The 26,433-nt window shown below is 35.6% G+C and overlaps 2 protein-coding genes across 3 annotated transcripts; one reads left to right on the top strand and one right to left on the bottom strand.

Moving 5' to 3' along the window:
• The first annotated feature begins 871 nt into the window (after positions 1-871).
• Positions 872-3,018, top strand: LOC105949691 (uncharacterized). The gene has a single exon (XM_012973010.2). The coding sequence runs from the start codon at positions 1,449-1,451 to the stop codon at positions 2,634-2,636; it is 1,188 nt and encodes a 395-aa protein (XP_012828464.2). The 5' UTR covers positions 872-1,448; the 3' UTR covers positions 2,637-3,018.
• A 1,255-nt stretch (positions 3,019-4,273) lies between these two features.
• HAF01 (HAC13 protein (HAC13)) lies at positions 4,274-24,591 on the bottom strand. Of its 2 annotated transcripts, none has more exons than XM_088824403.1 (21): positions 24,377-24,591; positions 24,060-24,166; positions 22,281-22,343; positions 22,107-22,152; positions 19,561-19,821; positions 17,180-17,262; positions 16,807-16,975; positions 15,478-16,582; positions 14,924-15,126; positions 14,548-14,785; positions 13,735-14,071; positions 11,853-12,062; positions 11,485-11,577; positions 10,375-10,581; positions 9,287-9,490; positions 7,781-8,267; positions 7,116-7,306; positions 6,852-6,971; positions 6,399-6,455; positions 5,340-6,317; positions 4,274-4,968 (listed from the first exon to the last, which is right to left on the bottom strand). In XM_088824403.1, the coding sequence occupies exons 1-21, from the start codon at positions 24,450-24,452 to the stop codon at positions 4,618-4,620; spliced, it is 5,586 nt and encodes a 1,861-aa protein (XP_088680529.1). In that variant the 5' UTR covers positions 24,453-24,591; the 3' UTR covers positions 4,274-4,617. The 2 variants fall into 2 exon arrangements, with proteins under 2 accessions (XP_088680529.1, XP_088680533.1); XM_088824407.1 differs by having other exon boundaries at positions 7,116-7,303.
• Positions 24,592-26,433: the final 1,842 nt, after the last annotated feature.

Genomic DNA, 26,433 nt, shown 5'->3' with positions numbered 1-26,433 from the left:
AATAAATCTGGCTAAATATGAGAAATAATTAAGTATATGCATATAATATCAATTACTTGGAAAGGAATTGGTACACTTACCCAAAAGAAAATAAGAAATTGGAGAAAAGATTGTGGCACACTATAACTATAAATCAATTGTTGCACTTACCCAAAATATAAAGAAATTGATAAAAGATTGTGACACAATTTAATATAATATAGCGTATTTGGTTAAACTTACAAGTTGTTACACACATCTTATAACTTCTTCTATGTGTGTAATTTTTTTAAAAATTAAAGTTGTTGGAGAGTAAATTAATTTCTTTTTAGTACATCTACTCTACATTTTATTTAATATCTTATTATTAGTAAAAATAGCTTATAAACTTATTATCTAAACATTTTAAAATTTAATTCTAAAAATAAGATGTTATACGACATATCAGCTCTTATAATAACTTATCAAACGTAAAAGTTAATCAATTTTTTTTTAAATAAGTTGAGCCAAACAGGCCCTTAATATAAGTACTTTTAATTTATTGGAGAAAAAACTAAAATTGTCCAAGTGTTACATATTGAAGTAGATACATGCATAAAATGATTCACTTTACTAACGAGCTCGATTTGAAAATTATTGAGAGGTAAATCGAACTCAAATGGGGCCACAATCTCATATATGACATATAGAAACATAAATAGACATATTAATCACAAAATAAAAAAGAATTGGAGGGATTAGATTAGAACACCCCTAATTACCTCCTTAATTATAGTACTTAAGAAGCACCACAAAACACCAAAACCTCGGAGGACAACTCTTTTACTCAAAAAAACCGCGGTCCCCACACGGATAATAAATAAACAATTCTTTCAATATATATATAATTATATATATATATAACAATCACTCCCTTTAACAATTCTCATCACTAAAAAAGCAATCTTTTTTCTTTGGGGAAATTTATCAAACACCTTTTCTTCATCCTTTCTCTCTCTATTTTCCACATCCCCACCCTCTTCTTCCTTCTTCTTCTTTTCTGTTTCTCTCTCTACCCTCTCTGTTTGATGGTGGGTGGTTGAGTTTCAGATAGCCCTTCCCCTATCATGTGAAACGAACAGAAAGAAACCTCGTTGTTGAATTTGTAGGAAAGAATTATATATTGTCTAGAGAGAGAGAGAGGAATATAAGAGATTAAGGAGAGAAGAAAATGGAAATAGCTAGAATTAGGCAATTGTTGCTCCTATGGTGTCGAATCCGAAGTAATCGTCTTGCTCTCGTGGGTGGAAACCACACCGCCGCCAGATTTTGCACTCGCTAAGCGTTTCCTCCGCCGCCGCGCGCTTGTTTCTCTCTCTCAGCTTTTTTTTAGGATTGATTGATTGATTTTTTTTTAAGAAAAAAGTAAGTTTCTCGATCTCTCTGCGTGCGAATTTTTTTTTTAAGCTACACATTGGTAATCGTAAGAGATGGATAATAAACCGGGCCGTGGATACCGGTCCAAAAACGGCGGGAACGGAATGAACGAGACGAACCGGGTCGGGTTCGGGTTGAATTCCCGGACCCTTTTGGTGATCAGGCTCCCCGATTCGCGGGCTTTGCGGATCGTGTCGAGATCTCTGTTCTTGGCGATGCTTCTTCTCGCATTGCCTTCTCTGGGCTCTATTATCGGTGCCGCTTCCAATGCACCTCCGTACGAGCCCGAGCCCGAACCCGTTTCCAGTTCGGGCCTCAAGATCCTACCCATTCTCCTCCGTGATTTGGTGGACGAAGGCCTTATCAAGAAAGGCCACAAGGGTTTCATCCTAGGTGCTGGCGTCCCTGACATTGAAGACGATTTTGAATTCTTGAAAGATGCCGGAGTTGATTTGCTCGCCGGAGCTGATCTAATGCAGAGCAAGAAAAACGGGGACGAGCAAAAACGGGTTTTCGATTTCGATTTCGTCTTCGCCCCGAGTTTTCGCAGCGTACGACTAACAAACGGCGTTCTAAAAAACGGGGGCTTGGTAATCTCGCCATTGGGATTCGAACCCTCGAACGAACTAAGATTGCTGAGGGATTTCAAGATTGTGTACCTCAGAAGATTCGAGAGCACCGTGGTTGCAATGAGGAAAGCGATGACATCATCAAGCAGTGCAACGAACTCCGTTTCGTGCGGGGTCACACCGGAGAAGAAGAGGGCGGCATTGAAGGGATTGGAGGACGTGTACCTCGAGCCGCCAAGGCGGGCCCCACTAGCAAAAAGATCGATCTTTACTTCACGGAAGATCAAGTTCCTACCCGATTTGCTCAAGGACCCGTTGAACGAGTACCCTAGGAGAGTTTTCATATCGGATGATTCGAACGCGCTTGATTGGTTCTACAAGAACTATCCGATGAGGAATCAAGAATTCGAGGTTTACGATTTGGATGTGGATTGGTTGATGGGAGATTTAAGACCGGAGGACTATGTTGTAATGAAGGCGGAGGCGCAAGTGGTGGAGCAAATGCTCGAGGACAAGACGTTGTGCGTTGTCGACGAGTTGTTCTTGGAGTGCAAGAATCAATGGCAGGATGGGGAAGAAGAGAATGGGAGTAAGAGGGCTTATTGGCAGTGTTTGGCATTGTATGGTAAAGTTAGGGATGAAGGGATTGCTGTGCACCAATGGTGGTATTAGTGATTAATGATTAATGATTAATTATGGAGTGAGATTTTTTAAGGATTCTTGAAAAGTCTCTAATATGTATGGTCATTTAATTAGGTTTTTTTAATGATGTTTTTTTTTTCTTACTTATTTGGGGTCTTTGGCATGCAATGTGAAGAAGAATATTTGTTTTGTTGATTGGTTTTGTAAATGCATGTAATGAAGATTGAAGAGGGTTGAGTTGTATTTTCTTTGATGTTTAGGGTGTTTTGTGTAATTTTGGAAAGAAAGGAGTGACAAGGCATTGATGATGTGATGGTTTAGTGTTTCTTTTGGTGTTGGGATTTTACTTGTGAAGGGTTTCACTGCAAAACTATTAATCTTGGTTTAGCTTAATAATGATAATTGATTATGTCAGATCTTACATTTAGCTTAATAATGATAGAATATAATTTATTGATCGGATCCAATCGTTATAAATGTATTTAAAGCTGATCGAACTTTGAGCTTAATTTCTCAATTAATTGATTTTAGGTTGCGGCTATATGCAAGATCAATTCCACTTGTGCAAGATCAAATTAAATTTTTCAATGTATAAATACTATAATAGTCTTACTTGTTAAAAAAATAGAAAATTATAAATATGCAATACCAAAACTCAAAAAAAAAAAAAAAAAAAAACTCTATCACAAAACCACAAGACCAACTCTCATCTTCTCCAACAAAACATTTCTCTTTCCTCATCTATAAACACACAAAACCTAAACCTTCAAAATCATCAAAACTCAACAAATCTTACAAAGATGGCAAGTATGGAGCCATAAGACATCAAAATAGAAAATACTACGGTGGAAAAACCCAAGAAAGTATACATTTATGTGTTTTTTTTAGCTAGAATATCGTTTTTCCAAAAAAAAATCCCGCGCAGACGCAGTCGACATGTACATGTCGAATTTTATATGCAAAAATCGACATTTTTAGTACAAAATCGACACCTTAGTGTCGAAATTTAACTGTTAGCAAATTAGTCCAAATATACTAAATTTCGACATTAAGGTGTCAAATTTATGGACATATATTCGACACCTTAATGTCGAAATTTAATTATTTCATATTTTTTTATTATTTGTTATTTAGTCTTGCATGAGCAAACAAAAGCCAATTTAATTTATGGGTATATTTGTCATTTCATCTTAATAAAATGAAATCTTTTGAAATCTTTCTTTAATTTGATCTTGCACAAGTGGAATTAATATTGCATATAGCCGCCGCAGTCTTGATTTTATTGCTCCCTCTTGAGAGTGTGTGTGTGTGTGTGTGTATTTATGTGTGTGAGTGTGTGTGGGTATTTATGTGAAGAGTAATATCCGATAACCTCTTTGGAACTATATTTTGTAGCTCAGTTTCCAAAATTCCGATTTCCGATTTTTAGAGATCCAAAAAAATCATTTTTTTTTCAAAACAACCAAATCCGATCCAATCGTCCAATCGTCATAATTGTTAGATGTTACTTCTACTACAAATACAAAAACATATCTATAACCAGCTAAAAGACGAAATAAAAGAGAGCTCGAATTATTAATTAAACGACTGAAGGAAGAAAACCATCCCCGAATATAAAGATGACCCGGTCTCTCCCTCACGAAATTGTTCACAAAATAAATAAATGATGAGAAAAAGAGAAAGTGAAGAACACTTTTCAGGTGAAGTGAGTACATATTCATACAACATGGTCTTTTTTCATCCTATACTTTCAACACTGATCTATGTACATATTAATATACATCTTTTTTTTTCCTCCTATAAATACGCTTTAGACAACATGTAGCACACCTATAACAAAGCCGGGGACCGACGGTGCGTGTGTGCTACAAAAACTAACACTTGATTAATAATGGCCAATCCAATTGGAAGAAGGAAAAAAGAGAAGCTATTTATTGGCCATTTCTGCTATAAAAAAAATTGAGAAGGGGGCTAAGTGAAAGAAATCTAACCTATCGAGATATCATTTTTTTTATTCAATCCCAGCTTCAGCTTCCGTTAGCTGTGCATCATACTCGAGTAATAAAAAGTCACAGAGCTCGAGAAGTTGATCCGCGAGTGGAGGAATACCTGGATTTTTCCTGTCGTTGTATTTGTGGGCATTGTATACAATCTGATACACGTCATGCCTAAATTCATCACGGCTCTTGTACTCCATTCTCCTTGTCTTATCCCTGATTGTGGACAAATCCATTGGATGACTGATTATGTTCAGATAGTCGGGAGCCTCCTTTTTCGAGACTGGCTTTAGAAATAGGAAGGATATTTCTTTCCTTCCCCTAAGACTCTCCACAATGCTTTCCAAGATGTTTGCTAAACCAACCTGCAGTTTGACATTTTGTTTCCCGTAAGTTTGTTATCCACCTGAAAAAAACCAAATAAAAAAAAAAGATGCACGTGCGCAAAAATATGGTTGACTATGAAGGATGACAACGAACAGTGAAGGTTGAGCCTAAAAACAGAGATTTTATAGAACACTTGAAACTATAATTTCATTAGAACAATGAACGCATCGATAAATCCAACAATATCTATATTCATTTGTCTCCTATATTCCACATCATGCATGCAGGAGATAAAATGTGGAGGACTTGATCCAGGCTGTAGAGAAATTGGAAGGATGAAACTCAACTAGTTGGGTTGAAATAAGACTCACTGTTTGAAGGAATGATTATATAATTAAAAACGAGTTACCTCTCCTCCTCTTCGACGCTTTGTAGCAGGGGTTTCGATTTCTGCCCTCCTCGGCACCTTTCTTTCTCTATCTGCTATCTTTCTATCATTTCTTCTAGGAGGAATATCATCCAAGTAATCATCCTTTACTTCAGCCTTTCTCTTCATTTTCTTCTTTGCATGTGCTTTTTTACGTTCTTCTTCTTCTCTTTCTCTACGAATAGCTACTTCATATCTTAGCAACTCATATGCTGGCTGCTCCTCAACCAATCTCATTTTTTCTACCCTCCTGTTTCTTTCTGCTTGTTGTCGCTCAGCAGCTCTCCTTTTCTCTTCTATCCACGATTGGCTACCCTCTGGATCTCTCATTCTTGATGACTCTTCATAGAAGTGTCTGCTTTCATGTTCCTGACGCTTATCAAAACTTGACAGCTCAGCTATTTTCTTTGTTTTCCTGTAGTCAAAGCCAAAACTTCCGTCCTGGCTATTTTCATCCAAATTCACAATTTCTTTTGGTTGTTTAATTATAATTTTCTTGCGAGGCTGGTCTCTATCAGCCTCCACTGGTGGCTTTATTACAATGGAGGGCTTAGGAGTTTCAACCAGCACATCTTCGGGTTTCATCTTGTTTGAAAAAATAATTTTATTGACTTTAACAACAGACTTGTTTCCTATTTCGGCATCTGACATTATTGGTCTGTCAGAGCTCTGTGAAGTAGTGGGTGTTTGTTTATCTGGAATTTTGTCGGTTGCACCACATTTGACCTTAAGAACTTTTGCCTTAAAAGTAGGTTTGTCATCTTCTGGTGCTTCTGATGCAGCAAACTTTGTCCCGTTTTTCGGTATGAGCTTCTTCATAAAAGGTTTCTGCTGACTCTGCTCTGCTTGATCTGCAAAGCTAGGCCTGCCTGATGACTTCTCAAGATCTATGCTTTCTAATCGTGCGTCAGAATCATCTCCGTACTTGGGGCAGTTCTTGTTGGTCCTCATATGACCAAGCTGAGGTATTAAGTGGAAAAAATTTGATCAACTTTTAAGCATTTTGACGCAAACATTACTGCTCTCTAAATTGATGCATACCTGACCGCACGCCCCACAGACAAAACTATCTCTTGCTGATTTCTTTTCCTTGATCACCTGTTTTCATAGCAGCAGATGTCAAAATTTGCTTTGTACTGCCCCTGGCAATAAAAATTTCACATCCTAAGTGGTACTCTCAGTACCAAGATTCAATTTTTTTTAAATAAATCAGATGTAAATAGATATGGGTAACTCAAATTAAAGCAGCTCTGAGACCCTCACACTATCACCAACCAAAACGAAAATGACAGAAGCTTGACGGATATCTGAAAACTGCTTATGTTACTAAATTTTAGACATCCAATAAATATCCAACTAAAGTTACAAGACAAACAGTATGTAACAAATTAAATTAGCATGCAGCATGTATATTCACAAACATATCCTGTACAGTGCTAACATCATATAATGAGGCTAACTGATCATATATCAAAGTTTGGGAGGCAAACTTACATTTATCCCATCCGCCAAAATTTTAACTTTCTTGTTTAGTATCCCCATTTGTTCAGTTTCATTCTTTTTCTTGGCTTTTAAGCTCCCTTGAAGATGCTTCTTAGCAGACAAGCTCTCCCCCTGCACCAAAGGATTAAAAATTATGAAGATCATGATCAGCACTTTCAGAATTAACAGCACTTTCAGAATTAATGAAAAATAGTATTGTCGAGGTCAATGCTAGATGCATACAAGATTAGACCTGAATATCAAACAAGTACGGACCTCATTTTGACCTTTGGTAATTCTCTCGGTCAATACAAAGGATACCTCAGGTTGCATGATTCTCTTAGAAACTGCATTGTTTTTCTTAATTCCGTCCGCATTTTCCGGACCGAACTTTGACTTAAAGGGCAACCCATCTTTCTCGACCACTGGTCTTGTCTTCTTCTTTTTTCGATCAGCTTCATCATCTACTGGAGAATCATTATATAGTCAGATTGAGAAGAGTCATACAAACTATATATCCACGTATATAGAAGATTGGAATACTAAAATTAAAATGCAAAAAATCATATGAAGCAGAAAGGTTAACTGAACCCCAAAAAATATCTCTAAAGATTAAAAACAACACCATGTTCACCCATTCTCTATGTTACATCTAACAGACCTCTTGCTTTTCCTAAGAAAAATGGAACACTACTGACCTAAAGTATTATTCAGAGAACAGAGTCAATAGCATGCAGTGCATAAATAATACAAGGGTACCATTCATATGACACAGTTTTCAGAAAGATAAAAAAAAATCAAAATGAACGAAACATGCTCCCCCATGCTTTGTAAGATTAGTTCAGCATATATATTAGAAACCACGCCATAAGAAAATCTTTCAATGTTGGGAAAATGTAAAGCTTGTAACTTTGAACTCCATACATATAAAAACTTTGTACCATCCATGAGCATCCTGCATAATTCCGCTGCTTCTGCTTCCTCGTCTTCAATTTCTTCTTCTGCTTGAGTTTGCAATGGGTGTCTTCTCATTTTCAGTCCCCTGACACCATCAACAGTCTCATGTTTAGAGTCATAGTTATCCTCTTCGCCCTCTTCAAATTCTTCTGCATCCAGAAGATTTTCCAAGTCGCCAGCAAATGAATCCAAGTCACTGTTCGCTTCTGATTCACTCTCATTTTCTTCCCCATCACCAGAACATAGACTTTGAGCTTGTCGATCCCATATTTCTTGACATTTTTCTCTAGTCTGCTGCTGCAGTTGCAAGAAAGACATACGTTGTCCACGAGCAAACTTGCTGACTGTTGTTGGATCAACCTTGACACCTGATGCAGCTTGTTCACTTGACAGCTTACGAATCAAAGCAATTCGGTGCCATCGAGTTAGCTTTGCAATCTGCTCTTCTGAGACGTTGAATTTCAGGAGAAGCTACATGTAAACACAATAAGACCTCATAAGCATAATCCATAAAAACAATATATATTTCTACAGATGTATGAAAATGTAAATTAGCAAAATGTGTACTGAATGAGGTTTTAAGGAGTCCGCAGAGTCATTTGATGGTTTTTCATGTTTGTTTGATGCATTCGGAATGGACCTAAAACAGATACTTTGAAAATGCTACAACATTAATGAAAAGTGAGGTTCTCTGTGCCCATCAGTGGGACAGACGCCCTAACCTTGTCGAACTACGAGGATCCCAATAACTCATACAAGTTAACAGATTCAATTCACAAGGCGCCTGACTAAGTAAAAGATTGAGAAACTAGGGTGCACCATGGGTAAACTATTGCCATCGAACCAAAGAAACAGTATCTCTCCGTGACTGTCTTCTAGAATCCAATTAACCCATTGAAATTCCTGATAGGTCTCTGATAACATGACATTAAAACCTTGCAGGTGCAGTATTAGTTAGGTACAATCATTCTAGTTCTTACTATTCATATATTATGATGTGAATACACCACAACAATTCGTTATGTATGGATGATACTTCTAATGCCGAGTCAAGATAAACTAGGACAGAACTAAAGCACTGCAATGAACTCTTATGCCATTGAACTATTAATTAAATACATTCAATCCTAAACTCCATGTTCTACGTTTCATAGTTGCCTCAGCCAAACCCCCCCCCCAACACCCAACTCATGTAAAACATGACCTAAAGTTTTTTTTTTTCTCTTCAGACGGTTAACCAGCAAAAGAAAGGCAAAAATGCTTATCAAGATTCGAAAATGAATAATGATGCAAGAAACAAGGAACAGGAATAATATCCAAAAATGTGATGGTCCGACTAAGAATAGACATAAGCATCAATCGACAAAGAAAAGCAATCAAGACAGAGAACAAGACAATAGCGAAAACCAACATCTTACAACATTTCAAATACTAAAACAGAATACAGTAATTCCAATGTATAAAAGACTCCTGACACAAAACCAACACACCTCTCTCGCAGCTTCCATGCTCAATCTGCGTAGATCAGCATCAGTTCCAGTCACAGTAGACCCTTTACCAACAACAGCTTTCTTTTTCACTACTGCATTTGAGACTGGGGCCTTCGGAGTTGCACGGACATAACTGAAACCCAGGCCCCTTCCCGAAGGGTCTCCAACACCCGTTATTTCCAAACGCTCAATATTTTCTCTATCCTGAATATAAAGAGACCACAAACTACAATGTAAGACTACTCTACACGAAATAGTCACAATGCTCAAAACAGAAAGTAAATTAAGCAATATATGATGCATCTAACACCGATCGCAGCAATACGGATAATGTTACAACAGCAACAAAAGTAGATTTGATTCACTGACTTCAATGTCACTACAGGAACCATAAAAAATGACTTCATTTTATACACAAGGATCCAACTTACATTGGAATTATCTTCTCACATACTTTCTTATGAAAGTTACAACTTTTCACCAACGGTAGACAGTTAAAAGGAGAAAAGAGATCATATTGATCATCCAATTTTAATTTTTAGAAAACAGGAATATGCAGTACTTAATTGATGGCTTCCATTTAAAGTGAATAATGTAGCTTATGCTTTAATATATTTTTGGTCGACCCGAAGCCAAAATTTCAGATTAAAATAAGCTTTACCCGGAATTAGTTAGCCGCATACGGAAATTGAAATATAACATGAGACTTGCCTGTTATCATTAAGACACTAACCCAAGATGAATTGTTTGGCATTCTATACATATAAACAAATTTCCCGGGAAAGATAGGAAAATCAAACACATACACACCAATTTACTACATCCAGTTGGCTGCATTCCAGGGATGTTTATGTATGTTTTTTAAATTCATGTGAAACATCATTCAGAATTCCATACTATCTTATAGAATATATTATTCTTTATTCAGGATACATATATCTAACAGAATATATGTTTAAAGTTAATATATGCCAGAATGCTTCTGACTCGTAAAGCAATTTAAAAAAATACATGTAAAGTAAGGATACACACTGCCATATACGAGTCCACAATGTTGCAGGGGATTCTGAGAAAGGTAAATTGCTTGCCTGGTTTGTGCAGGAAACAAAATTACTACTCAAGTTCCATGGTGTTATCTGCAGCTCCCTCTCAATATGTGATGCAGCAGCTAAAGCAATTGCTTCATCTGGAAGCTGATTCATTGCAGATGAAAGGCCTGAAGGATTTATCAGCCTTGTAATTCCCAATCTTTTGAGCCTGTATTGGCCAGCTTGCATGCTCTCATAGGCACAGACCTAAGGCAAAAGGGGAAAACTGTAAGAAAGACAATCTTAGGCCATTGTAAATCACTGATATAAATATTAGGCATATCCTTCCTTTACTTTTTGGGATATTAGACATATCCTTCGGTTAGCAGTTTGTGGAAGGAACTCTTTATTGCCACTCACGAACTAGCTATGGGTCATGATACTTGGAAAATTGATGTCTATTAACTTAAATATTTATCGTCACCAACTCCCAGCTATCATTCTTAAATAAACAGTCCATAAATTGTAGGTAGAACAGCTTACCTTTGTGTAGTTCTCCTTTACAAAACTATAGATGAATAAGTACTAAATCTAATGCTAAAATGATTTGCGAAAACCAGGGAAGGGTTGCCAAACGAATTTTTGGTTCCTCAACCCCAGGGATGACAGATGCGGACCCTAGGAGAGCCGCAGATGAAATCATTACTATTTCCTTTGTTGATAAAAATTGAGACATCGGAACACACTTGACATAACTATATAATACGCTTTACTACTACTTCATTCCCACTTCACCAATTTATGGGTATCAAAAAATAAAAGATGTTAAATGTATGGGTATTAAACAATCAACTGCTAAATTTTCGACTATTCTTTAATTTACAGAGGCTGTTCTTAGAATTTCCAAACTACTGTATAACATAACATAGTCCAAAATATATGAAGAAACATATAGAAATGCATACTGGTATATTGACTTTTAAGGGGTATGTTGTTGGTCATCCCTTACTTTTGCTAGATTTTAAAGCCAAAGACTTATCTATTTGAAGTTGTCATACTGTAATTCTAAGAGATTATAAAAATCAAAAAACAATCACGAAAATCTGTCCGTACAGCATTTATTTCAAACTTCAAAATGAGGAGAAAGGATAAGTTTATGCAAGTACTCACATTTTCAGGCGTCACCATCCTTCTTAGTTCTTCCTCTAAAGGAATCTGAAAATTGCGCTTCATAACCCAAAGAAGATGTCCATTCGGACCTCTCTAGTGGCACATGCAAGAAACAAGGTTCATTTTAACATTTAGAAATTAACAAGAATAAGAAAATTATTACAAAATATAAATGCCAGACTTAAAACACATTTTTCACGGTTTTTCCTTTCATTTGTCTAGATGAAAGTTTTCTACATTCTTAGTACAATTGTTCATGTTATTTCCTCTTTTTTCAGTTTGCTGAATGTGACCATTATATGTGTCTCGTACCCCGAGGGCGAAAGAGGGTATTAGGGCCAGGGGAAATTAATAACAGAATGCAATACCTGCAAATCTGCACAACTTTTCAGCCGTTTCCGAAGAAATGCTTCAGACAAGCTAGGAAACTGTGAGAACAACTCGTCCACGCGTACGGAAGGGCGCAAACCACGTTTTTTAGAAGCATGAAACTCTCGATACATGTATACCAACACCCTGTGCATGATGTAGATCTGAACAGCTTTGGAACCAGGAGACATTACCTCCATGTGAGGCTCCTATGGATAACAATGGTAGAAGAAATAAGGAACTCACAACATCAAAAATCTTGATGTCCTAGCATTGGCCAATCATAGTGTAATTATAAAAAATTTAAAAAAAAAAAACAAACAAACAAAAAAGAGAGATCCAACAAATCCATTTAAAGATACTTTAGAGTGCATGTTGAGGAATATCTACATCGGATTAGCCATTGCATTATTTAAGGTAGCATATTTCCAAGACATTTATCTTCAAATACCAGAATAACCATAAGAAAGCGGCATGAACATTCGAGACATTTGGTTTCAACGATGGAAGGTAACAGAGACTAAACTGGCACTGTACACCTATAGAAAGGTCCAACTTAAATAAATAAAATCCCCTAGTCCAATATCCATGAGCAAAGCTGAGAAATTTGCTACATAAACTCTCATGGTACAACCTAATAAAATTTGCTGCATTGACTTAATAGAGCCTTAACTTTATCTTTTGTCCATCATACCCAATTCAATTTGAATTAAGGAAGCCTCGCCTATTCCTTGACTAAGAACCTTCTTTCCACCTGAAAGGTCTAAAACTTATAACAACGTGTGTTGTAAGGCCCTGTTACAAGGCCCAACTTTTTTTTAAACAAAAACAGAAAACATATACAGCCTACATTATATTCTGCACTCAAATAGAACACATTAATTAATCCCCAAAAAAAATCACATATGGACCTAATATTATCAAAAGATGAAAAACTAAATTTCTGGCCAACTTATGTCAAACAGAAAACCTATATAGCCCTATATGCATAAATAAATGAATTAATAATATATGTGCAGTCATGTAGATTGTGATATTGTGATCAAACCTTTACAACGAATGCTAGGAGCTTTTAATGAGTTTAGTCATTTAGATGGTAACCAGAAATCATATTAAACTAAAATCCATCCAAAGCAGTCTACTTTCAAAGGAACCTCATACTTCTCTCAGTAAATTTGAACGAAAACATCCCTAGGCCTGGGCAGTAAATGAACAAAACAAACTGTCCAGGTAGTTTTTCTTATTCAATGTAAGCAAGTAAAGCACCAAAACACATAGGCACGTTCAGAATATCAATAACTAGATAAACAATATCCTAAATATTGATACATTACAATGATGACTCAGTCAATTCTTAGAAAGTTCGTTAGAATGCAGATAAGAAAAATCTTGGTTCTTCACTTATATTTCTAACAAAGACAGAAGAAACCAACAATTGATCAGAAATGATGGCATTAATCTACCTCAGGGATAATTTTGGAGTTTCAAAGCTAGCATGTTTGACAAAGCACATGCCATACGCATGATTTCCAACTTAAACTATATACGATCTTCAGTTTTCTAAAACTCACCCAAAAATCTAGAAAATGGGGTTCACAAAACTAATAACTGCCACTGGGCATAGGAATACAAAAGGGACTGAAAGCATCGCATAAAAAATCAAAATGATCCTCCCATTTAATCCTATCTGACAACTACAAAAAAATTAAGATTTTTCCGAGGGTGTGAACACAAGAGGTCTTTATGCATCGCAACACTCATACGATGGAAAATTTCAATGGAAAACCAAACAAAAAATGATGAGAAAGCTCACAGCTCAGACAGATTAAACAAGAACATTGAAAACTCAAAAGAAAAGGTATAGTAAGAATGTCGGCACACCTGTTGTCCAACAGTATCAATCCTGTCAATGCGCCTGATGGACAGCTTACCCTTTGAAGACCTAACCAGTAAATAATCAGTCGATGCGACTTTATGTTGAAATATGGGTGCTCTATACATGTTAGTTTCAAGGCATGATTGGCTGGAACCAGGTTTTATATCTCCAAGAAAAGGAGATTTGTCAGCAGGATCAAGATTCACGACACTCCCAAAGCCATTGTTTCCATTTCGTAGTAAGTTACCCATTTGATCACCTGGTGCAGATTTTTGATAGTATGTACACAGTCTTGCACCCATTCCAGCATTACCCAGAAGTAATGGTCTTTCCTCACAGTACCTGCATTTTATAATTTACAACAAAGTCGATAAGCTGCAACAGTCTAGTAGAAATAATTTGTAAAAAAAAGGAAAAACTTATCCGAAAGAAGAAGGCTCAAACAAAAAGCATATTTGGGAATTGGCCTATAACAAATGAGTATTAGAAGTTATATAATTAATCTCTAAATAAGTAAACTACCACCCATTTCACACAGTTCATACAGTGGAACGATTCATATTATGATTTTCTCTCAGGGTCACAACATTACATCAGGCTTTCGGTTACAGTGCCTCTTATGCACTTCCAGACACCGACACTTTTTGTTGTTTTGACAGAAATAATTGGTGCCCTTTGAATATTTTTCACTGCTGCATTTTCCATCATATATAATAAAAACACAAAATGGAATCGGATATTAATAATAACTTAGGCTCAAAACAGGTGAATAAGTTCAAAATTCATAAAACCAATGACAAAATATTGTGATAACTTACTCCATTAAGAAAACATGTCCATCTTTTACTGAAAGGTCAGTTTTTTTCTTAAACGCCCCAGGAGGACGCAATGACTTGTTCTCCCCAGGAAGCTTTTGTGCTCGGGGCAACATATATATTTTTGTGCGAATCAGGTGCAAGACTGAGTTTGAGTGAACATTTTGTTCAGCAAGGGATTTGTTGTCTTCAAGCTCCCTCCCAGAAAAAAATATCTTAACTGGCTCAGATAGTTTAAAATCTACATACAAAAAGACGTACTAGAATCTGTCAAATAAATAAAGTAGCGTACGTCATCTACGTACTAATTGTGTCTAAAAAAACATATTCTTTTGAAACAAAAAGAAAGTAGACATCAGGATTAATAGAAACAACCTACCTAGCTTTTTTGAAGCTTTAGCCTTCACAGAGGCGATGGTTTCTTCGGCATCCACATGAAGTTTACTTCCTTTGCCCCCCAAACTCTTCATAATGATTTTCATTGGTCCCTGCGTGGCTAATTTCCCCTGCTCCTTAAGTGGCACCTCAATATCATGTGGATACCATAAAGCTTTTGGCCGATGAAAATTAGCAAGATCTTTGCTGCAAAAAAGCAATTGCTTCACAACGAGCAGAAACGTAAAGACGAAAGAAGATTGGTTAACGATGCGGGGAAAAAATTGAAGGCATAAATAACTAGCAAAAATAATAAGTTATAAAGCAAGTCATTTTTTAAGATACATAAAGAACTCAAGCTAAGCATCTGGTAAGCAAATGCATCAGAATAATATACCTACACTAGGCAGGCACTTCAACCCTTACTCAACACTCCACAAAAAACCGACATAAAATGACCTCTTACCAACCTAAAGTAATATGAATTTAACGTCTGCAGCTATATCTCATTAACCATTAAGGGGAAGGCAAGAAATAAAAGTTAAAGAGAGTCCGTACTTGCTTAGCTTAGCTTTCACCGTCTGCAGCTTAAGTGCAGGCACTGAATGCAAAACTTTGAGTCCATGGACAGTCCGCTTTTTGGAATGAGATCGCTGCTGAGAGGATTTTCTGTTTGAATAGAATTTGTCATTAGAAATATTGAACCGTCCAGCTGGTACAATTCCATGATTATGTAGCTCGACCGAATCACCACCGCCGGGATGGAAGGAACGTGCTATAATCATTGCTCCCGCGTGAAGCTGCAGATCTTTAGCATCCTTCGCATCTGAAAGTTCAAAAAGCATCTGCTCGTCTTGGAGATCAAGAATTAGCTTTGGTTTCACAATAGACTGATGGGCCTCCCACACAATATTATCCAACCAAGATCCTTCCACTACCTCTCTATTTAGTAAGGTGAGCTCACTAAAACGTCTTATAGCATCACTACAAAGTTTAGCTTCAGTAGCAACATCATTTACACCTCCAGAGTTTGTATTCTGTTTATCTACTTGAGACTCTAGCCTTAGGAGTTGGGGATGAATTCTGTTATCAGAGGTGGTAAGGTTAGTCAACTCGGAATATCCGTCTGCGTCAAAAGGCTCCACAGAAATAGAAGATCTATTCAGAAATGATGTGCGATCCTTATAATGAGGTTCACTTTGGATTTCTGGCACGGGTGTTTGTACTTCAGCTATCGTATCCATATCCTTATCAGGAACTGTGTCAGAATCAGGTCCAGACAGCTCACAACTCTCCACAAAATTATCCGTCGAAGATGGAGAATTGTTCCAAACAATTCTATCATCCCAATCTTCCTGGTCAAGAGGATAAAATTTGGTGGAGAAAGAAGAGCTCCATTCTGCAAAATTAGATACTGAGAGGTCATCTTTCAATGGTTCAGCAGAACCACAGGAATCCTTCTTATTGACATCAACACCCAAAGACATCTTTTCTGATTCCCAAACAGTTCCAGATTTCACCGAGTCGCCTTCAAAACTCGACATGAAAATATCATTTTTTTTATGAAACGGTCTCATCCAGGAAAAATCTTGGCAATGGGTTTTCATAAATTTTTCTTCGTCTTCCTCAACGATGTCGGACGCATCCATGGACTTGTATTTCTCTAGCAAAATGGAAAGAAAATATGCCCATTCAGAAAGTAAATGCATATAACAAACTTACTGCAATATTTGGCAGACTCAAATGGAACATGTGTACCAAAATGCTAAACGTTTACAAGATAATAATACATTTGAACACACATGTTATTTTTTTATTCTTAATCATTACAAAGTCTATCAAAACTTGTGAAAAAGATCCAGTACAGTGGAACAAAACAATACACACCTTTAGGTACTATATATCGGCAATCTCTTTTTCCCGCTTTCCTTAAGGGCTCACGAACACCAAAAATTTCAGAAAATCGTAGGATTGCCTTCCCATCCTCTACATAGAGAACAGGAAGCAGTGAAGACATATCACCATCCATTGAGTCTTCAGAATCAATTGAATCATCCTGCTAAATCATGTGTAGGTCAAATACCATAAAATCCAAAACCATTGGGCAAAGCGAATGAACTGCTATGGAACAGTATATTCCCAATCTCACTTCCTATGTCTTATAAGATGACATTGAGGTGTTTTGATGAAAAAGTTGACAGACAAAATTGTGTGCTTAAATAAAATTATAATAAAACAGCCTACAAAAAACACAACAAACCTCCTCGGAATCTAGGAGTGTATGAACATCTTCTGCAAGACTTTCCTCTTCAGTAAGTACTTCATGAATGTTATTCTGCTCACCTATCAAAAGAAGGTAAGAAATGTATATTAGAAACACAAATATTAAGTATTCACTGATACATAGAATTCCTGATAAATTTCTATAATCCAGAATATAAATTTTTAAAGCTCCAAGTACACCTACCTCTATTGTTTCATGTTCCAAATCCAGTGATAAAACAGGTTTCACTACCTTCATTTTTAGGTTTTCTATTATTGTTCCTGAAGTATCTTTTGTTATTTTATCCATCTAGCTGGTGATTGTAAGATTCTACAGCTTCTCTAACGTCTGCTGACAGGTCAAGCTGAGGAAAAACCACATTTTATCCACATTTTACGATCATAAAACTAGAGAAAGGAATTGGCATTCAAACTGAGCGCACTTTGCGCACGCATCCATGAACTGATTACTAACTTCAATGTTCTCATCTGTAATTTGTACCAAAATTTTAGAAATCTAAACCACTGTTCCTCACTCAACTAAATAAATATGAAATGGCTGGATTGCATGATAATGAGCACTAAGCATCTGAGCCATTGGAGTAATTATTTTTATAATAGATAAGAGAACAACCGAAGTTATGCGACCACCGATATGATTAGGGGTGAAAGTCGGACGGAGCAGATCGGAATTGTCCTTTTCGGAAATTTTCAAATTTTTTTCGGAAGTACAAAATCAATTCCAATTCCAATTCCAACTCCAATTCCAATTCCAAATTTTTTGGAATCTAAAATAAAAATTCATTCTGATTCCAAAAGTTAGGAATTTTTTGGAATTTCGGAAATCACATTAGTTTTATGATTTCAAAAAGTACGGAAATTTTTAGAAACATTCATAAATTTCAAAAAGTAAGAACACACACTTCGATAAAAACTCTCTGATCGCTATAGCTTTCTGCATACGCAAAAAGAACTAAGTTTCAGTTCATTTTTAAAAAATCCCATTTTGATAGCAAATAAAAGAATGACTCTCCAAAATGGCTCATAAAGTAAAATATAATTAAATATTTAATTTATTTTACACCAAGTAAAATAAATGATATCATATAATATACATTACTTATAAGTGTAATTTTCAGAAAATAACCGCAAGTTTTGGATTTAATGTTTTGGAAACTAATTCGAATCAGAAATCGGAAATTCCAATATATATAATTCCGATCCAAAAAAATACGGAAAATTCGGAAATCGGAATTTCGGAAAATGGAATGAAAAAAGTTGTTCCAAAATTGGAACTTTACGGATCGGAACCGACGGAAATTGGAAGTGTTACGCTACCACAGAGGGACTCGGTGTTTCAAACAGAGAACTAAAGATGACAGGGTATACCTTTCATCAAGTCAATATGATTTTAGATATGGCATGTTATACGAAATTGATGGGCTCATAGTGGTGAAAACAGTAGAATACATTTTGGCCGGTGGGCTAGTATTTTAATTTATAATTTATATCAATTTTACTATTCTCCATGGTTTAAAGAAAAAGAGAACAACATTAATTTTCTTCGATTCTCTACCCACTAAGCCGTTGTCCTTTTCAGTTATACCACTGCTTTCATATTCTTCCTTCTAATTAGCTTATCAAATCGTCGTTCTTATACTACTAGCTTTTCAATGACCATATCATGTAAAATTATCTCCACAACAAGTATCAGCATTAGCTACATTTTGCAAGTTCAAAACCCAAACATTTCAACACCCCCTCTATATCCGAGATATAATTCCTCAGAACCAATCACCATTTAGCAATAATCGTTCTGTACTCACTCAGTCAACAAATCCAACCTAGGACTGGTGCACCTTTAGCATTATATAAAACAAGACCTATAAGATGTCCTAATCAGAGCACTTTGCTTCTCATCAATAGTACTATAGTTCATTTCAAGAACTGAATAGATAAATACAGGTGACAAGCAACAAGGATAATGTGAAATAAAAGCACAGAGTAAATAATGAAACTAAATGAAGATATGAATACACAAAAAGGAATTTTAAGGACATCTATAACACAGTAAGTAGAAGAAACTGCGCGGGAACAAAAAATTGTATTCATATTAACAACTGAAATAACACACACACAAAAAAGAGAGACAGAGAAAGAATCATGAGTTTTGGATTGAAATATGAATAAAACCAGTACTCAATGGAGGGGTACACTTGACTAAATGGGCATTAATGACTTACACATATTAAGTTATAGATTTGAGATTTAAAAAAAAATTATATACTAAAAAAGGGCAAGGAACATGATTATCAAATAAAACAACAAACATGAGAGAAAGTACAACAGATGTAATAGGCTTCTGAAGTAAAGTTAAACCTGACGGAGAAAACCGCTGAGTTTCAAAGTTGCCTTCTCCTGACAGGTTTTGCTTTTCCAAATCATCATCTTCTTCGTCATAGTTTTCATCATCAAACACAGAGTTCGTATTTTCTAACGAAGTCACTGAAACTTCTTTGGAAAAAAAATCCCTTTTTGGCAATAAAAAATCCTCCTCCGTAGCTGTTTGAACCTCCGGTCCTTCATATTGCTCATCTATGTCTTCATAATCAACAGCATTTTCTGCCTTCTTGCCATAATCTGGTGTGCATGAAAAAGAAGAAGGGATAAAAAAATATTTAATTAGGACTACATAGACAATGAGGAAAGAATGTATTGTAGACTAGCAGAATTGGGTACAAATGGCAAATGAATAGGTAGAAAAACACAAGTCTGTATATGCTATAGTAAACTCAACATTAATTTCAACTTCTAAATATTGGGTTAAAGCACAGAAACAGGAAAAGAATGATGTTTTAAAATGGCAACTGGTGCTAATATAATCTCTTGCTTTAACTGAATCTAGTTACAAGACCATAGAACACGTGAACTGACATGAAGATTGCAAAAGTGAATATACTATAAAATGTATAAGCTAAAATGAGATCCCACTATGAATAATAATCCATCACTTTTATGTCCGTACAAGGTAAAATGCTTATGATGGATTCAGCATCTATAAAGTGTGTATTATAACTTCAGAGTTAGTTAAGACAGATTAGCAAATCTTGTTATTTACTCTCTTTTACTTCATATCTGGAGTTTCTAGGCCATTTTACAAATTTGAAGGTTTTAAACCAACACACCATCTCATTGCTAAGAACTTTAATAAAGCTAAAAACAAAAGCATGTGCAACAATTGTCAGCAGACTGAATGAATAGTATAGATATTTCAGAACTTCTACAACATATTAGACTAAAGAGTGTGGCTACATACAGTTTATTAATTTATTACTTTAGTACCTTTGTTTTTAAAACCAGGCAGCAACCAAACAGGTTAGAGTTGAGCGAACGGACCAACCAGATACATTTTGTATTGTATAATATAAAACAATAACATAATACACTAATTATTGTACTTTTTATTTCTTTACATCAAAATATAAATTAATCAAACACCAATCAAAATATTTTTTAAATATTTAAGTTCTAAACTTTGATTGTTTCAAACATCCAAAAGGTTCCGGTCCCTCTCCTGGCAGCAGCCATAGCTGCACTACCTGCCCTATTTTACAAAAAGGGGAAGAAGTACAATATATAGTCCTACTATCTGTTGGTTTGCATTTCTCTCTTCTATTTTGCTATTTTTTTCGAAATGATAACCAGCAAATTAAGTGGTTACAGCTAGTTCCGGTTTTATCGGTTTCTATCAGTTCTCGATAGTTTCAAACAATGAACGAGATCCGGTTTTATATTCGTAACTGTGATGGACCTAGTGCCCTTTCCCGGTTAAAAAAAAAAAAAAAAACCAGTCCGATCCAGTTTCAAAATTGTTGCTTAGTACCACATCAACTGATACTTTAAAGCTGCTACAATTCCTCATCCCTCAAAGATATCACGGAACTAATTAAGGTGGTTATAAAAATTGGCCACAACACAATATACACCATACAGTGATCAGCCTCTCTTATGTGCACCTTATGTCAATAGAACTTCTCAACTGATGGATCAAATAAACATTACTTCTTGGTCTTTGGAGTAAGGTATCATCATCTCAGTGTCTAATAATATAGGGTCTACATAGATTTTAATTTGGTTTCTTCGCCTTATGGGTCAAGAACTTTGCAAAGCAAGATTAAAAAAATCTTATTCCGTGGAATTTTTGGGAGGTTGGCATAAGCCCTTGCAAAGAAAGCACATGTATCATTACTCTAACAACCAGGATAATACTAGTCCATTAGCAACAAGGTATTAATTAGGGTAAATTACAAACACCCCCCCTAGGTATGGCCAAATTACAAAAACACCCCTCTTGTTTGGATAATTACAACCACCCCCTCAACTCATCAAATTTAGTGGAATCTCCGAGATTATATGGAATATTATCACTTTTGAACCCGTTTTTCGCATTCAAACTCTACATTATGAAGCAAGATGACCATAATATGTGATTTTTAGCTTGTATATATCAGTTTGTGGTGCATCGGAAACTGTATTTTTTACACAAAAAGAGTACAAACTAGAGCACATTTCACGGAATCTAGATAACTATGTTGAATTTGGCACCATAAAGGTGGAGGTCTAAGAAAAAATCATAGTTGAGGAGGGTAGATGTAATTATCCAAACAAGAGGGGGGTTTTTGTAATTTGACCATACCTCAAGGGGGTGTTTGTAATTTACCCTATTAATTGATATCGGCAAAGGCAGGTAGCAATATAGCATTTAAAGATTGCTAATACTACTAAGACCTGCTTCAGAATAAAAACCAATAAACAAAATCATGATTATTTCTAACACAAAGCAGGCCCACTTCATAGAAAAGGAATACATACTAACTGAAATTCGATAAGTTTATGAGTTAGTGTTCCTTGGAATACATCATCACCTTGATCTGTAGCATCGGATGGTGTAGTTGGTGATTTTACAGAGAGCTGAAACTTGAAAGAAAAAAACCATTAGAGAAATAATCATCAGAGCACAACAACTAACAACTGTCTGTCAACTAATGTCTGCTCTAGAATTTACAACCATGGTTGTGATGTGTATGAGATATCCGTACATTTATATCTTTCAGGGATAGACCAAGCTTGTCAGCCAATGCAGCAAGATGCTCCTTTGCGTCCTGAAAAGAAGATTCACTGTTTAGCATGCATTTGGTCATGAAAAAAAAAAATCAACAAGCCAGGGAGAAAGGATAAACAAAAAGGTATCTAAGACTAGTTGCCGATTTTCAAGACCTAATTGCACGTAAAAATCAAAATAGGGTCTGAAAGTGGAAGCTGCCATTTAGTAACCCAGTGGTTCATAGAAATCCAGTGCCAGATCTGCCTACTCATTATTAGTAGATAAGAAACTCGAATATCCATACCGCAACCTAAATATCTCAGTATTCAAACTTAAATCGTAGTCCTAAGAACATTCTTTCCATATAGGGTAATTGAAATCTAAAAACTATTCATTTCCTGATAGGAAAAGAGAACTCTCTAAAGACAACTGATGAGAAGTGCCGACTCGAACAAAATATTTCTTGATCCTAGAATTCTATATGAGGTTCAGCAGCTATTTTAATTTTTCATATTATCAAAATTATTATATGCTCCTAGATGCAAACTATGGTATAATAGTCCACGTGGGTGTCAATTTTGGATTATTTTATGAGCAGTGCATGAGGAAGCTAAGAGATGAGGATATAGTAATTTGCCATGAGAGCTCACTAATAATATATTGTTTGGAAAACTGAATCTACAGAACAGAAATAGAAAAGAAATGCTGTAAATCTGAGCACAAGGAACAACATGGTCCATGGCACTAAATGATGATAATCAACTCCCCTAAAACCAGGCAGCATAGGTATTCAATTAATGACAAATGTAAAGCAAATTTATCCAGAAGTCACTATACTCTAACTTCTGTCAACATGCTCTTATGCATAAAAAAGAAAAAGAAAAATTTTGATTAGCTTCAAAGAATGATTTTCTTTACAACTCAAAATACATAACTAAAATAGGACAATGTCATTCCAATGTATATCAACTAAAACATACCCAGTAGTTCAAATACTTCACATGCACGAAACTAGAACTGTCAATAAGCTCAAACTGACTTTTGGCGTTGAACCCTCAAATGGAAACTTCCGAAGTAAGCATAATATGATACCGAACCAAGTCTCATCTGATATTTATATTTACAAGAAACTAAAGATCTCTGCGAGCAGAAGTGCGCACCTAAATTTTTAATGAACTTGATTTGTGTAAAGAATACTTGTAAAGGGTGCATCACTTATTTGCTTCATCCTTTTACTGCACCCTATGATAAGATTTTCCATTTTTCAAGTTCTTGGTCTGCAATATATATTTTTGCTAATTGGATTAAGACAGGGTTAGCAATCTTCAATTACACCTAAATGCTCACAAAATCCATTTTGTTTTCACTAAGGGTCGATATATTCATAGTTAATAACTCGGATGGCTAATTTTTTAATGCTATTAGTTTTCATTCTTCGGCATTTAAATCATACTGTCGAATCAAAATTCCAATATCCAAAGCCAACTCATGCTAGACATCAAGCTTGTATTAACTAAAAAATCGAGCTTGCCACCCCAGTTTACCCTAAGTGGTATTGGGGTTTCTCTTTATATGAACATTATTAATGTGAAGTTAATGTTTACTTCATGCAAACTACCCCCTGTCAAATCCCACTCTTTACACACGCAAATCGGAAACAAGAAGACGGTGAATTTAATGAAATCAATATTCCTCTTCATCATTCCTTCGACTCTGTAAATTGGTAATAAAATTAAATAAAATAAAAAAGATGGCAGAAATAATAGAAGCACACCTCATCAAGATAATCAACATCAAGATCACCAGAATCATCGACGTTCCCAAACATGAAACCAAGGAGGCGGTTGCCCCCTTCAGCCTCATCGTACTCATCCTCATCATCTGCCAATTCAAAAATTAATAATTTCCAGTAGTTTGCCGCATGAAAAAAAAAATAAAAAAAGAATTTCAAACACGTGAGAAGAACCTAAAGCTAAGCAACAGGAAACCATGATAGTAGCACTGGAGAGAGGACAAAAAAAAAAAAAGAATTCCTCTCTCAGTGAAGAAACCCTAATCTCGTTTTTTGGGGGTTAAGAAATCTGCACGTACCGACGGTCATTTCCTCGTCGGCGGCGGCGGATACGGCTGAGGAACTCTCACCTGTTCCATCGGCCCACAGAGCCATATATCCTTCCTCCTCGCTCTTCTTTTTCTTCAATTTTTTTATTTTCGTTTCCTCTTTCCTCTTTTAATTTCTTATTTCTTCGTCTTCTCCATCTCTGTATTCATGAGTTCCTCCCCTTTTATAAGAAAAATTCGGGTTCGGGTTCGGGTCGGTCCGGGTCGGGCCAACATAATGGGCTTTTCTTTAGTAGTTAGTCATTGGGCCGTTTTGTTTCATTAAACGGGCTTTTCTTTTTCTTTTTCTTTTTTTTTTTGTCCACATCTATATATTATAAAAAAAAAAATTTAATTAATTCGAAAATAATTTAACATACAAAAATTCAAATCAAAATCCACTTGTTAATTTTCTTGTTCAATTTTGGAGGAAAAAAAAAATGTGTTCTCTTCTTTCTAGTTTGATTTTTCCATAAGTTTTCAATAGAATACGGAACCACGACTTTACATCACTCACAAGATACATAAAGTTTTTCACTTCCTTGACGTTGCACACATCATCAAACGCAGTTAATTCTGCCACACGAACTTTGAACGCCGACATACTATGATAGAACCCTCAGAATTTGGTGCCTCATTCTGAATTGTCATTTTCAGCACTGTCAAATCTGTAAACATGCCCTCTTGAACTAATATTAAAGGAGGATTGTATAAGTTGCTCAATATACAATTCAAGATGAAAATAGGATCTTTAATAAGTCAATAGTCATAAGTATTTCCTCTTATAGAAGATTTAAGGTTACATTTGACATAATTAAGCGTTGCACGTTGAATGTTGAATATATAACTCAATGTGTTAAGATGGGTGTTTGTCCTGAACGTTTAGGTTTGTTTGATAAGTCAATGGTTAAAATGATTTTTTTTTATTATATAAGTGTTTAAATGTTAGTTGAACTCAAACATTAAAAAAAAATTACACAGTATTTCAAGAAGATACGAGCAATTTGCATTATTTTGGATTTTGTTCTTTACAATTAAAAGAACATAAGCGACTTTTTTCGCAATTCACCTTAAAATGTTTACATTCAAATCGACAGTGTTCTGTTTCATTCAAAATAATTACGAAAGAAGAAAAAAATCAATACCAGAAATCTTTATAATAGAAATTATTATCAAGTTCTTCTTAACATTTTCAATATATTACGCCCGTTTTTTTTTTAGAATGAAAAAACCTACAACTCGTTATATATATAGATGTACCGCATAAACATCTATACTATCGTACGATGTCTCGCAAACAACACGAAAAATACAAAACCCACAAATTAACTTAGAAAACATGACAAAGAACACTTTAAAAAAGTGAAAACTAATTAATTGATTAACAAATTAAACAAACCCTCTTTTTTTTTTTTTTTTCTACAGAAAACATCAAAGATACACACACATACTCTACTCCCTATACATCAATGGAAAATTAATTAATTAACCGAAAAACAACAACCACAACATAATATAACTACTAATAGTCTCACACACACACACACACTACAAAGAGAGAGAAATTAAATAAACAAAGTTTATCAAGGCCTGGTGAAAAATGGTGGAGGTGTTAATCCAGGGAAAGAAGGGATTCCTCCAGGGATTCCTCCAGGGATTCCTCCAGGGATTCCACCAGGGATTCCTCCAGGGATTCCACCAGTGATTCCTCCAGGGAGTCCTCCAGTTCCAGGCAATGTGAATGGTGGAAGCTGTGGCAAAGTGGGAGTCACCGAAGGGAAGGGCAAATTCGGAAGTCCACCGAACGTCAGCATTTTACGGCTACCAACCGACGCCGCTGAGGTTTTCTCCAGGCCCTGGATTGACAGTGCAATCACAATGAGTGAGACTGTAAACTTGAAAGAACAAGAAGAAGACATTGTTGTAAGAAACTTGGACGAAAAAGGGTACTCGAATAATAGTAGTTGCGGTAAGAATTTATAGTAAAAGATTTTACAATTTTTTTTTTTAATAATGCAATGTGGCATTTAATTTTACAACTTCTTCCA

This window comes from Erythranthe guttata, chromosome 2 (genome assembly GCF_056151865.1).
Source record: "Erythranthe guttata isolate IM_541 chromosome 2, IM_541, whole genome shotgun sequence".
Taxonomy (NCBI): Eukaryota; Viridiplantae; Streptophyta; class Magnoliopsida; order Lamiales; family Phrymaceae; genus Erythranthe; species Erythranthe guttata.
Note: the sequence above shows the minus strand (reverse complement) of the source record. Positions and strands in the feature narration are given on the sequence as shown.